This window comes from Chelonia mydas, chromosome 16 (genome assembly GCF_015237465.2).
Source record: "Chelonia mydas isolate rCheMyd1 chromosome 16, rCheMyd1.pri.v2, whole genome shotgun sequence".
Classification (NCBI taxonomy): Eukaryota; Metazoa; Chordata; order Testudines; family Cheloniidae; genus Chelonia; species Chelonia mydas.
The window spans coordinates 12,863,849-12,877,891 of NC_057857.1; the positions used below are offsets into that span (position 1 = coordinate 12,863,849).

Here is a 14,043-nt window from a genome sequence, read left to right on the forward strand (position 1 = left end):
AGAGAGGAGTCCCTATTAAATCAAGATTTGCTGAAGTGCTCAAGGTGTTACTTAGGTAAGAGCTTTAGTATATGTACTTGTGTGGAAGAAAAACAGCCCACCCTGATCTTAGCTCACCCATTCCCCCAGTCAAGTATAACTACTGCTTAATCTCTCACAAAGGGAAATTGACCCACACTACCAATTATCTCCTCCTAACCTTAAAGCCAGTTTAAGGCAAGGTACGTGTCTATACGGTGCCTTGTTTAAACAGCCATTGTCTGCTCACATTTGGCCCCAAATGTGTTTGTCAAGACTGGCATGTTTCCATGATTTTTTACATTCTAACAGATATTAAAAGGTACAGCATAGCGCTACTGCAGGAGAACTAGATGACTCTACGCTGAGGGTTAAACCTGAAAAATGTATAGAGAACAGCAAAAACTAGTTCTAATCTTTTAATGATTTACAATTATTTTTGACACAGTTAAGAGCATTTAAAAATGTAAACTGCAAATATCTTTCAATGGCAGCCTAGACATTTTTTTAAAATTCACCATCCCATCAAAAAATCTAACTTTTGTGTATTCAGTTATACTGACTGTTATTTTTTCCATGTGATAGAGCCAACACAGCTAAGCGTGAAGTCAACTCTAGTCTGACAGATACTTCATCAACAGAACTAAATTCACCATTAAGAAAGGATTCTGCAATTAGATGTACAATCCAGAAAGACCCCATCTTGACATTCACATACCACAGTGCTGATAGTGTGTTCTGCCCTCTGCAAGACACAGCCCGGCCCCAAGGAACCTGCAATGTTTTTCTGGTGTCAGACACAAACATAGACCCTACTGCTGTCTTTGAGTGGATTTTTCAGAGTATAACAGTATTCTAAGAGAGCTTACCTACCTTGAAACCTGAGCGCAATCTGCCAAGGTGATAGCCATCCATTTGGCTCTTGTGTCAAGTGCTAACCCCTGAGTAATGAAAGATACTATGGCACCAAATAAGCGTAACAGTTTTTACAAAACCTGATGATTAGAAATATTTTCAGGACTAGGTTTCAGTGCGGAGGGCTCTCCTTTTTTGAGGCTGGGGACTGACACACAATCTTTGCAATGCCATATAAGAACTTGTAACTTGTAATTAAACAGGTTCATTTCACTGTCCATTCTGCTTAAACTGAAGAAATTAAGTTTACTCGTTAGTGTCATCTTAGATAAAAATGGAAATCTTCCGAGTATCTTTAACACTTTAAAAATAAAGAGGAGACTTTCTCCTTTTGAGTTAAAAAGTAAAATAAGTTGAAAACCTAACAGTACGAAATATGGTAGTGCGGAAAACATCAAGACATGGATTTAGCAGTACTATTACCAGCTGGGCAAGGAACTAAGGATTCTGGCTCCAGCTCACTGTTACCAGTTAAAAACCATCTCAGGGCATACAGAAATATCTCCTTCACTGCCACTCACCATTTACTATTTTAATTTAAGAATATGTAATTAGAACAATATTTTGAGGGAGACTTTTCCCAAACAAGCTATAGGTGAGAGTTACAGCTGAGTAAGTGAGATGCACAAATAATGCAGTTGACAAATGTTACTTTTTTCTGTTCAAGAATGGTTTAAATCTGAGAAGTCTGTATTCACTGAAAACTCATGAATTTCTGTATCGAATAACTGAGTCTATGGTCGGTTTTAAATGTGCATTTCATTATGTTTAAGTCAATGGTATCGTTTTGTTGACTTGTATCTAAATAGCCACCCCGTCACAAAGCATACGTTTAACAGTTCAAAACTTGAATTTGGTGCATAACAGCTTTTTCTCAGGCATATTAGCAGTTGTAAAGCTCAAATCTTGGTGGAAGGCATAAACCTCCTGCATGTGGTCAAACTGAGGTTTGCTTTTCATTGTCCAAATATTCATTCAAAACTTTCCACTATTTTCCCACTAAGGCACATCGGTCCTGACAGTAAGAATTATCCTGAAGAAAGGCCACATTGCCTAAACTGATTCTGGCCTGATTTATCAATAATGAACTTTTTCTTTCTGTTGCTATTCCCTAGAGTGGATGTGGCACCAACTGAGGAGGGGAGACTGAGAAAATAAGTGAAAACAGCTATTCAGGAAGTCCCTGCATTTGCCTCAAGAGGTTTGATGAATATGATTAGCAAAAAGATGTAAAGACTAGCATACACATTCACTCAGACCAGAAATCATCCCTTCCTTGCTGCCCAGAACCAAGTAGTCCCCTTTTAATAGAAGTTATTTTACTTGGATATGAAGAACAACCATAGAGCCACACTGCCACTTAATCTTCTTGTAAGCAGACTTGCTCCTGCGGATGGGATAGTTGTACAAGTTGCATGGTTCATTATAGACTAAATTCCCCCTCCGTTGAAGCAGTAGGAAATGGGTTACAACACAAGTGCTTTCTCTAACAAATCATACAGAGGTTGTTCCTGAGAATCCTCTAAATTTCTTTCTTAAAGCCCTTAGCACAGATACACCATGACAAGCAGCCTCTATCAGTTAAAACCTGAATGACTAATTCAGCAAGAGGACCTGCATTTCAACTCACACTGTAGTTGTACTTTTCCCTCTTGTAATCAAACTTGGATTACATCATTAAATCCTGGCTGAGTTTACATTCTATAATTAAACAGGGTCCCTATCCTCCTGAAAGTATATTTTCTCCCATGTAACGAGGCGGCAGGCACAGAAGAATCTCCAGAGGTTGAGAATGACACCTTGGTCAAAGGGGTTGTCTGACTCACAGTGTCGGAGGTAGGAGATGCGATGGTGTGACATGAACTCCCAGGTGGTTGTGTTACATGAGACCAAGTACAAGTGTGAAACCAGCAGCAGCATCACTACAATGGTGAATATGGCTATCACAACGAAGGACAAGAGAAGGAAGATGTTGTGCTGCAGCCACTCCCAAGACTGTTCGAAGTAAAGGCCTGACCTTTTAATTAAAAGAGAAACATGGCTAAATCACACTGGGTTAGATTACACAAGTCAGCTTGACTCAAATACTGCACTCCTGATTTGCATGCTGATAATATTTCTGCAGTGTTTTACAGCTTCAAAGCATTGTATAAACTTTGATAGCAGCTGCAGCACCAAGACTCAAAACAAAGCTAAGTTCTAAATACACTGGAACAGAGATCGGAAAAAGATCTAGTACATCTATACCTCTGTACAAATTAAGTTCTCCTGACAATTAGAGTGTCCACTGGCGCTGCATGAGAACAAAGCTAAGTTCTAAATACACTGGAACAGAGATCGGAAAAAGATCTAGTACATCTATACCTCTGTACAAATTAAGTTCTCCTGACAATTAGAGTGTCCACTGGCGCTGCATGAGAACAAAGCTAAGTTCTAAATACACTGGAACAGAGATCGGAAAAAGATCTAGTACATCTATACCTCTGTACAAATTAAGTTCTCCTGACAATTAGAGTGTCCACTGGCGCTGCATGAGAACAAAGCCAGGAGACACTAACAGAAGATGGTTTATGGGGAGTTTCACTTGCCTGCCATTTAAAAATATAGGTTGCACAATAATTGAGGGAAAGTTAAACAGTCACCAACAATGCAAAATTACTTTATATTCATTTAGTTTAAGCTTAAAGCTAAGCCATATGGACTGTTACAACCCAAAATATCAAACTGCATAACTAATCACCTCAGTTCTGTCAACTGAATAAACAGTACATCACTGTTGAAAGTCCCACAATGTTCGAACAAAGTGGAAAGAATGGCAGCTGACTTTAAATGGAATATATCTACTGCCAGATGTCAAAGCCTGCTCCCCTCTTTTTCCAGAGGTTTTGATGTTGCTGTTACCTCTGGAAAAACCAAGGTTGTATTATAAGTAAGACTACCTGCCCCTCATTTATCAGGGAGTGTCTGTCCTATATCTCTGGTTTTAAGTGCTGTAGCTCAGATAACTGTTTGACAATTTAAGTCAAATCACATTTCCAGCTTTTTAAATGATCCCCCGTTCTAGAATTGCCTTGTCCATCTGCTCCCACTGCCTGAATGGACTCAGGCTTTTTAAGTGTTAAGGCAGTTGTTCTCAACCATGGGTATGTGTACTCCTGGGGGTACACAGAGGTCTTCTGGGGGTACATCAACTCATCTAGATATTTGCCTAGTTTTACAACAGGCTACATAAAAAGCACTAGTGAAGTCAGTACAAACTAAAATTTCATACAATGACTTTATACTACATTGTACACTGAATTGTAAGTACAATATTTATATTCCAGTTGATTTTATAAGTGTATAGTAAAAATGAGAAAGTAAGTAATTTTTCAGTAATAGTGTGCTGTGACACTTGTAATTTTATGTCTGATTTTGTAAGCAAGTAGTCTAAGTGAGGTGAAACTTGAAGGTACACAAGGCAAATCAGACTCCTGAAAGGGGTACAGGAGTCTGGAAAGGTTGAGAGCCACTGTTTTAAGGAACACCACACCCTCTTGCTTAAGTGGATATGTTAATCCTCAGTGGCAATAATCAGAGTGGTGCTGTGAGGAAAGCTGGTTACCGTGTACAGGAAAGGAGAGAACATACCAGCTTAACTCCAGCCATTGCTATCTTGCTCTACATTCAGCAGGATTTTGGAAGGTCCAGCTCTTATCAAAACTCTCCAAGACCTCAAAGACAAACTGTCCCTGCCAGAGGCTACCACTTAAAGTTCTTACCATGCAACATGAAAGGCCCACAAGAGAACCACAAGCTGTACAGCCAGGTAGACTATAAAGAGTGGATGATTCCTCTCTCCTACGCAGTTCTCAATCCAGGGACAGTGATGGTCATAACGACGTACACAGTGCCGACACAGCTGGCAGTGCTTGGCTCGCATTGGTTGCTGTGGAATAAGCAGATACTAAGAATAGTCTACCCATATCCAATGCCCTATTTTCTATAAAATAGCTGGGAAGTCATCTAGGTCAATCCTCCTGCAAAGTGAGACAGTTCCCTCTACTCTCCCTTCAAAAACAATTATTTTAATACTACTTGTATAATACCTTACAAAGAAAATCATCCCGCTTTTACAGATGGGAAAACTGAGGTTAAATGACTTGCCCGTGGCCAGTACTTTGCTATAAAACTTCCCTTAACTAGCTACAGAATAAAGCTGCAAACATATAAGGAAAGGTATTAGCTGAAACAAGAGCTCAATACAGTGAACTGTGAATATTTAAGAAAAAGGTGACCAAAGTCGGACAGTGAAAAACTAGGGCACCTGCCATTCAAGGGAATGTTTTGAGTGTGTATAAGAAAAGGTTTTTGTTTTGTCTTGAGGGGCATATGGATGAGAGGGTAGGAGAGAAGTATCCACTCCTCCCCTGATATTGGGAGGAGGACTGGTCCAAGGACTAATAGGGAGGCATAGTTGGGGAAGGGATGATGGCAACAGGTGACATGCCCCCTTATTGAGGTACACATATGGTCTGCCAGTCTCTTATCTATTTCAACAACAAGCTGGCTGATAGCTCTTTCTGCTGGTCAGTCGTCAGGTATTTACAGAAGCTAGAACAACCCTGGATTGTATAAAACTGACAGAGATTGCGACTGAAAACAGGCATTTCTGGGCTTCAGGGATGCATATTCAAGAACTAATTGGATGAAGGAGAAAAAAGAGCAAACTATGCTTTTTACAGTTAAAACTAGCTTTTCTTTGGTCCTAAGCATGTAAACAAGCTCATACCTGCCAGAAATCTGCTCATGCTACACAATCCACCCAGATGAACTCTACCTTTTGACTTTACTAAGACACTTTCAAATAAAGTCTTTGAAGATGCAGTGAGGCCTCAGTTGACATGGCAACAAGGAGGCAGGAAGCAGGGTTTTCCCCAACGTGGAGTAAGAAGAGAACAGTACTTTTTGTGAACTGCCAAGAATATTTGTATTTATCTTGAAAATTAACAGTTTCCCATTTAAAAATGTTTAGTTACACACTCTGCTCGAGTCACCTTTCATTTCAGGATTGTACCTGAACCCAAGTTTCTAATTCTGTCTGCTCCTGCCTTGGCTTTTCAACCAAGATAATATTGTAAGTTTACAAGAAATGAGTGATGCCTCCAGCCAGTTCAACAGCTGAGTGATGGCTAAGCATAATAATGTGCTGGGCAATAACAAAAGATAAGTAGCCAGATGAACACCAGCTCACCAAGCAGTTACCCCAGTTCCTTGACCAACTGCTGTACACACATACCTTCAGCATGCAGTATCCACAGCGCCGCAGCCAAACATTGCTTGGAAATTGAGGCATCATTACTCTTTGCTCTTCATTCATCCCTACCTACAAAAATGTGATAAGAAAAAAGAGGGGACCTAAGACTATTTCGATATGCCAAGCTAGGGGTGATTCCCAGTTTGTACGTACATCCACACACTAGCTCTCGTCAAGCTAGCATGAGTATAAATCAGGGGTAGGCAACCTATGGCAGGCGTGCTGAAGGCGGCACACAAGCTGATTTTCAGTGGCACTCACACTGCCTGGGTCTTGGCCACCAGTTCCGGGGGCTATGCTGCTGGCCTGGGGTTCTGGCCGCCGGCCTCACTCAGCCCGCTGCCAGCCCTGGGACCTGGCCACTGGTCCGGGGGGGGCTCTGCTGCCGGCCTGGAGTCCTGGCCGCCAGCCCCGGCCTCCAGCCCCGGGGCTCTGCAACTGGACCCAGCCTGGGGCTGTGAGGGGTGCAGACAGGGACAAGAGGGGGCACAGCTCAGCACCCCCACCTTAAAAGTTGTTCCAGCGCCACCGTACTGGGATATTTTTAAGTCCTGATTTGCTGCTTACATCACTATCATGCCACGTGGAACAGCGCGCTGCGTTTGACGTTGAGATTAGAATGTACATGCAAGAACAGGAATCAGAATTTTCTGACATATTTCAAGATTTCCAGCGATTTGGTCCAATGCTTCCTTTTATAATTAAACCTGAAAAGTTCAATGAACACGACTTGGATTTGTCTATATTTCAGTGGATGGGTGTTGAAGATTTTGAAATGCAGCTCATTCAGTTAAAAAGCTCAGAATTGTGGGCATCAAAGTTTAGAGATTTGCGGAGTGCACTTGAAGCTACCGAGAGAGATCATGGGGCATCTATTCTGACCTGCTGGACATCCGTGCCCATGTTTAACTGTTTGAAGAAAATCGCGTTTGCAATGCTTTCAGCATTTGGATCCACATACCTGTGTGAACAGGTACTTTCACACATGAAATCTGTCCTCTGTCCCTCTCGGAGCCAGTTAACAACTGATCACTCAGAAGCCTGTGTGCAGCTTAAAGTATCCAAATACGTGCCAGACATTGGAAAACTCAGCAAGGGAAAGCAAGGGCAAGGATCACACTAAACTGATAAGATCTGCATTTTAATTTAATTTTAAATGAAGCTTCTTAAACATTTTAAAAACCTTATTTATTTTACATACAACAATAGTTTAGTTATATATTATAGACTTATAGAAAGATACACTTTAACAATTTTAGAAGGTATTACTGGCATGTGAACCCTTAAATTAGAGTGAATAAATGAAGACTCGGCACACCACTTCTGAAAGGTGGCTGACCCCTGATATAAATAGTAGCACAGCCATATAACACAAGCAGCAACAGCAAAGGCACAGTTTAGCGGGGCAGAGTACAAATCCACCTGAAACTGGTATTTGGCACGGCTACTATTTATACTTGCAGTAAGTAACTCGATAAGAGCTAGCTCAAGTACATGTACGTGAGCTGGGAATCACACTTGTAGCTCATAGTGTAGACATCCTAAGGGTGAGCAGCATGGTTGATTTGTACTCCAGACTCTGGAGAGAGGGATATAAAGTGTCTCAGCAGCCATTAGTCAGCTGTCTCTTTTTTATACAGTATTATAGTCACAACTCTCTCACGGTTTAAGAACATTGAACATAGAGAACAATTCCCTGAGAAGTACAGAAGCTGTTAAGAGACAAAGGAGATAGACCCAACACAGTGTATGACAACCTCAGCAATTCAGGGAATCCCAAGAAATCCTACTTAATACAATTGATACACACACATAACTGTTCAGAGAGTGGGGCTATTTTAGCCATTGACAACCAGATAGGGTGTGGAGACAGAATGAAACTTTGGCATGGAGCCACATAGGATATAAGTAGTAAGAAGACTGCTCTATCTGCCTCAAAATACAAGGGAAATGCATTTGCAGTATAAGCAGTGCTAGTTGTTATATATACAGATCAAAATTCACTTAAGTTTTGGAAGATTAAAGTGATAATGGATATTAAATTGCTTGTACAAGGCAAGACAAGGTGTCCAAGCATGTTAAAGAAGGATACATATAAAATACCTGGAAATATTTCCATCTAATTAAAGCACTCATCTGATTTTTGTACAAATAGATCTTTCAAGAGGGGTACAGTAACAGAATAATTACCTTGTTCAGTAAATACAGTTGTAAGGAATACTTTCCTTCCAGCTTGCACCTCTTTCCTGGTTTTCATATGCACAGCAACTGGCAGTAGTGAGGGGATATAAGGCAGCTATCTGTTCTTCTCAGTAAAACAAAGTGGGAGAGCACGTGAGTGCTAGGGGAAATTCAGAAGGGGGCATGGTATGATAAATGCACCTAGCAAAATTGTGATTCCTGAGGTTCACTTTATAGAACCTAAACTCCGTGACCTCTACTGCTTTTGTACACATTTTAAGAGTCCTCTATCCTAAATGTCCAGACAGTTTATATTGCATATTCTTATCCAGTATGTTGCAAAGAAAAACGAAATCTACAGGTTTTATAACCAGGAAGGTTGGTTCCCACCTTCCTTCATTCAGTCAACTATGATTCAGGTTAACAGAATGATTTACCTTCTCTTCCTCATCAGACTCAACAAAGCCTGGATCCATGAGAGACACTACAAAGTACAGCAAGACAGAGCATAGAACTAGTAAGACAAATATCAGTGGCTGCAGCAACTCTCCATGCTCTTCCTGCTTTCGCAGATCTGAAAGAGTAAAGAGAAGGAGTAAGTCCATGTGAAATGTTTGGGGCAACAAGTTATTCTCCTTGATCTTATTAGCTATAGGATTCAAAGTGGGGCTGAATTCCATATTAACTGTGGAAAGTATGCCTCAACTGCTCAGGAAGTCGGGACCCATCACGGCTGTCCCCTCTATAAGGGGAACTATTTACAGAGAGCCCTTACAACATACTTAAAGATCAGCAAACAGCTTCCCATTGATTTGCAAGTCCTTCCCCAAACACTACTTGTACTTCAGTCTCTCTTCACCTTCTCCTGCTGTTCTGCAGTGTGCTGTATAAAACTATTCTAGAATTATTATGATAGCTGCATTTAAAAAGTGCCTATCACTGCAGCATCTAGGTGCCAGAGTAAGATTCAAAGTCAAAGAATCCAGTAAAAACAATATTTATATATGAAGAGATCAATAGTGATTATGTTAAGCATTATATTAATCAAATACCACGGAAGGTACTTTTTATTATAACCCCCCATGGTTTATAGGTTTTCCATTATACTGTGTGACTAGATTAGATTGTAAACTCCTTGGAGTAGGCACCAGGTCTTCTCAAATGTCAAATACCAACCCTCCTTCCCGCCCTACAAACAATAAGAGTGAGGTTTCCCATCTATCTGAGTAGGACAGGGATCTAGTTGTATTGGGTAGGGATATAGCAGTTTCCTCTGCTCTCACTTCCCCAGCTTGGAGGTAATTTTTTTTCCTGCCAGATATGATGGTGCACTATTGCCAACTTCAAGTGTCCAAAAATCACAAGTCTGGCTCCATCAAAACGTATTTTTAAAAATTTCTTATTTGAAGGTAATGAACAAGGGCGGCTTTCTGGTTTTTGAGTCTTCAGAGTACATATTTTCATATTATTCTTCTAGCCCAGAGGTGGGTAAACTATGGCCTGCAGACCACATCCGGCCCAGCTCCTGAGCTCCCGGCCCCTCCCCTGCTGTCCCCCCTCCCCTGCAGTTACACTGCCATGCGGGCAGTGTGGCTTGTGCCCACCCATGTCCCAGGCTTTCCAACAAGCCTGTCCTGCCGCTCTGAGCGGCATGGCAAGGGGGAGGGGGAGGGGGAGGTCCCGGGGGGCAGTCAAGGGACAGAGGGCGGTCGGATGGGGCGGAGGTTCGGGGATGGAGGTGGTTAGGAGACAGGGAGCAGGGGGGTTGGATGGGGGATTGTATGGGGGTGGGGTCCCAATGGGGGGGGACAGGGAGTGGGGGGTTGGATGGGGGTGGGGTCCTGGGGTGGCAGTTAGGGATGGGGGTCCCAGGACGGGGTGGTCGGGGACAAGAAGTGTGCAGCGGGGGATGGGTCAGGAGTCCCGGGGGGACTGTCAAGGGGCAGGGGTGTGGATGGGGTCAGGGTGGTCAGGGGACAAGGAGCAGGGGGGCTTAGATAAGGGGTGGGGTCCCAGCAGGTGGTTGGGGCGGGGGGGTCTCAGGAGGGGGTGCTCAGGGGACAAGGAGCAGGGGGGTTGGATGGGTGGGGGGTTTTGAGGGGGGCAGTGAGGGAGCGAAAAGTTGGAGGGGGTGGATAGGGGGCGGGGCCAGGCTCTTTGGGCAGGCACAGCCTTCCCTAACCGGACCTCCATACCATTTTGCAACCCCGATGTGGCCCTCAGGCCAAAAAGTTTGCCCACCCCTGTTCTAGCCTATGAGAGCCAAACACTTTTTAAAAATGAAAGCTGTCTCACAATCGCATGACTCCAGGCGATGGGCCTGTAAGAAAAGCAGCCAACAGCGCGAGCTTCCCACGAATAATAATGAATAATCCTGAGCTGGCAAATCTGGGTGAGTTGGAGAGGGGGCCAAAAAAGCAAGTTCATGGCGGCAGCAGCCAGGCCCCGCCGCCCGAGGTGAGGCCGACTTCCGCCTGTGGCCCCGGGGTCCGAGGGGCTCACGTCCGGTGCTTAGGGAGCGGCCCTCCCCTGGCGAGGGGAATCCCGGGGCGGCCCGACGGTGGCGGCCCGAGGAATGCCCCGGGTCTCACCTGTGCGGTGCAGGAAGAGGGCCAGAGCGACGCCCCAGCTGAGCCCCGTGTGCGCCGCCCTCACCAGGTAGCCGCCGCCCCGTACAGCCCCCGGCCCCATCGCCCCAGCACAGGACGGGGGGGCGGCGGCAGCGCCCCCGGCTCCAACCCGGAAGGGCCGCGCCGGTTCGCAGGGCGAGGAGCAAGGGTTGGCCGGGTGGTTGCCATGGCAGAGGGGGTGGGGCTTGAGCTGGATGCGTGGCGGGGGGTGGGGCGTAGTTCTTAAACCGCATTAACAGATGTGGAGCCGCGGGGGCAGAGCACGGCCGGGGCTAAACTCGTTGGCTACCTGCATTGATGCCTGCTGGGGCACCTGCGGTGGAGGGGCTCCTTCACTCGCGCTGTGTAAGAAAGGGCTGAGCATGGCCAGCAGATCGAGGGACGTGATTGTTCCCCATCTATTCTGCACTGGTGAGGCCGCATCTGGAGCACTGCCTCCAGTTTTGAGCCCCCCCACTACAGAAAGGATGTGGACAAATTGGAGAGAGTCCAGTGGAGGGCAATGAAAATGATCAGAGGGCTGGGGCACATGACTTACCAGGACAGGCTGAGGGAACTGGGCTTGTTTCCACTGCGACTGCAGAAGAGGCGAGTGAGGGGGGATTTAATAGCAGCCTTCAACTACCTGAAAGGGGGTTCCAAAGGGGACGGAGCTGGCTGTTCTCAGTGGTGGCAGATGACAGAACAAGGAGCAATGGTCTTAAGTTGCAATGCGGGAGGTCTAGGTTGGATATTAGGAAACACTATTTCACTAGGAGGGTGGTGAAGCACTGGAGTGGGTTACCTAGGGATGTGGTGGAATCTCCATCCATAGAGGTTTTTAAGGGCCAGCTTGACAAAGTCCTGGCTGGGATGATTTAGCTGGTGTTGGTCCTGCTTTGAGCAGGGGGTTGGACTAGATGACTTCCTGAGGTCTCTTCCAACCCTGATCTTCTATGATCTCAACCAAGGCTCTGCAAATGGAGCTCAGGCCAGATCCCAGCACAATTAATGCTTTTTATTTAAGCAGGCATTATAGGAAGCAAAAAATGTAGGAAGCTATCACAAGATTCTGCTCTCTCATGGCAATGGTGCTCATGAAGGTCAAATGTGCATTATAGCGACCTGCAGCAAGGACTGGCTATCATATACCCATAACTAGGGAGTTCCACTAAAACTACCCACAGGGATGCTTGAAGCAGGGGAAACAGGATTCTCAAGACCCTGTAGCAGAGCATTTGGAGTGAAAAGTGTAGCTCTGGTTTGTGAGATGGTCTCTTAGGCAAAACCAGTTGGAATGTATGCAGCTGTTATACCTGTTGCTCTCCATTCACTCTAGTGATAAATTAAACACAGACTGCACTGGGTCAGCCAGACATGAATTAGCTCAACCCAGGCAGTCAAATCAATACGGAGCTTGTAAAATCCCTGCTACAGCTCATGTGTGAGGACCCAAAGCATTGTACGGGTTTTACAAGCAATGATCTGTCCCAACACCTTTTCACTTCTAGTGTATACCGAGCCTTGCTGACAATGATTTTACACTGTAATTTTTTCCGTCCATCATAGCTAGAAAACAGTAGAGGCTTGAAAATATCATTCTTCTCCCTGCACATTTTATCCTCCTCCACATGGCAAGCAGCTGATTCCTTCCTGTTATTGTTTGAGTATAAACCAGACTGTTTATTTTCCTTCCTTGGTTGTACATCAGCATTTTTGATTATTTGAGGCCATCTGTGGGGATATAGTGAGTCAGTTCTTTCTCCGCTGGTCCCATGACAGTAAAGTGCAGACTGTTAAAGGTGCTCAGGGTTGACTATAAATAATTTATTTGGGACAGCAAAGCTGAAATGTTGAAAATGATACTTAGAATCTCTAGTTCATTCCCCATCATGTTTTAACAACCTGAAAGCAAATCCAGTAATCTTTTTGTATTGGAGAAAGCCGTCCAGGGGTAAGACTGAGCCTGTACTAGTGCTTTGATGATGATATTAATTAAAATTATGGAGGAACCATCATAACAATATGTTTCTAACTCTTTTGGTTGTGCAGCAAAGCTTCCCACAGGGACCCAGGGCAGTAGTCAGGCTGTTCTTCCAGATAGACAAGAGAGGTGGGAACTGCCTTCAGTTAATCTCAATGGGGTATTGATCTGAAGCCTAAGGATGGCAATTTTAAATAGCAACAACATTAACTATTTCACTGCTGATCCCTTTAGCAGACACATTCATCTTCTGTGTGACTGCAGGGAGTGCCCCCTAGTCGGACGAAGGGAACTTATCTTTCACCTTTGTGACTTAAACTATACATTGAAACATGTAGTGCGCTATTTACCTTGCCCTGCAGCTTTGAAATTGGTACAGAGCTTGAGGCTTTCCTCTACCTTAAAGTTTAAAAACCAAAAAATCACCAGATAGATAAAATTTGGGCTTAATTCTAGAAACTATCCTATATTGAATTGGACATGAGTGCAGCAGGGCTCTTACAGTATAAAATCTAGATTCTGATGGCATCTACTCAACTTGGAATTTTACACAAACCACATCACAGCTGATAGAGCGCCTCTCTCAGTACATACTGAATCACTGCACTACTACATTTCCAGCTCCCTAGGGACAGTTCAGATTCATACTATTCCCCCTTCTCACCCTGCCTATCCAGGGCCTGCTGAGAACCTGGCACTCCCACTGAATTCAATGGGAGACAAGTGTACTCAGGAGCTTGCAGGATTGGGTCCTTTAAGGAGAAAGCCACAGTGGCACTAAAGCAGTGTAAGAGAGTCCTTCCCACAGTCAGCTTCCCCACTCAATATGGTTATGCCCATGAATACTGGGCATATCCACTGCAGATATGCCTGGTGACACTCTGCCAAGAAATCTGTATAACTGAATATAGTCCTGATTTTCCCATCCACCTCACTTCATAACAATAGTCTTCTTCCCCCACCCACTCCCAGTGACAAAAAATCATCATATCCCTTTGGAGTCATGAAAGCAAAAAGTAACTGAACTGGATCAACACACA

General features: G+C 44.2%; 1 protein-coding gene across 2 annotated transcripts; it reads right to left on the reverse strand.

The window, feature by feature from the left end:
- Positions 1 to 422: 422 nt before the first annotated feature.
- On the reverse strand, positions 423 to 11,232 carry ZDHHC12 (zinc finger DHHC-type palmitoyltransferase 12). 2 transcript variants are annotated; one of them, XM_007057309.4, is made up of 5 exons: positions 11,002 to 11,232; positions 8,848 to 8,984; positions 6,212 to 6,298; positions 4,695 to 4,861; positions 423 to 2,950 (listed from the first exon to the last, which is right to left on the reverse strand). In XM_007057309.4, the coding sequence occupies exons 1-5, from the start codon at positions 11,099 to 11,101 to the stop codon at positions 2,641 to 2,643; spliced, it is 801 nt and encodes a 266-aa protein (XP_007057371.2). In that variant the 5' UTR covers positions 11,102 to 11,232; the 3' UTR covers positions 423 to 2,640. The 2 variants fall into 2 exon arrangements, with proteins under 2 accessions (XP_007057371.2, XP_037735624.1); XM_037879696.2 differs by lacking the exons at positions 8,848 to 8,984; positions 11,002 to 11,232 and adding an exon at positions 6,797 to 6,936.
- Positions 11,233 to 14,043: the final 2,811 nt, after the last annotated feature.

What these genes read in the sequence shown, in the direction of transcription:
- ZDHHC12 (XM_007057309.4), bottom strand. Translation starts at nt 11,101, where the DNA reads ATGGGGCCGGGGGCTGTACGGGGCGGCGGCTACCTGGTGAGGGCGGCG. An exon ending in AGTCTGATGAGGAAGAGAAG is followed by an intron (nt 6,299 to 8,847) that starts GTAAATCATTCT and finishes ACATTTTTGTAG; the next exon opens with GTAGGGATGAATGAAGAGCA. An exon ending in GTGGATACTGCATGCTGAAG is followed by an intron (nt 4,862 to 6,211) that starts GTATGTGTGTAC and finishes CTTATTCCACAG; the next exon opens with CAACCAATGCGAGCCAAGCA.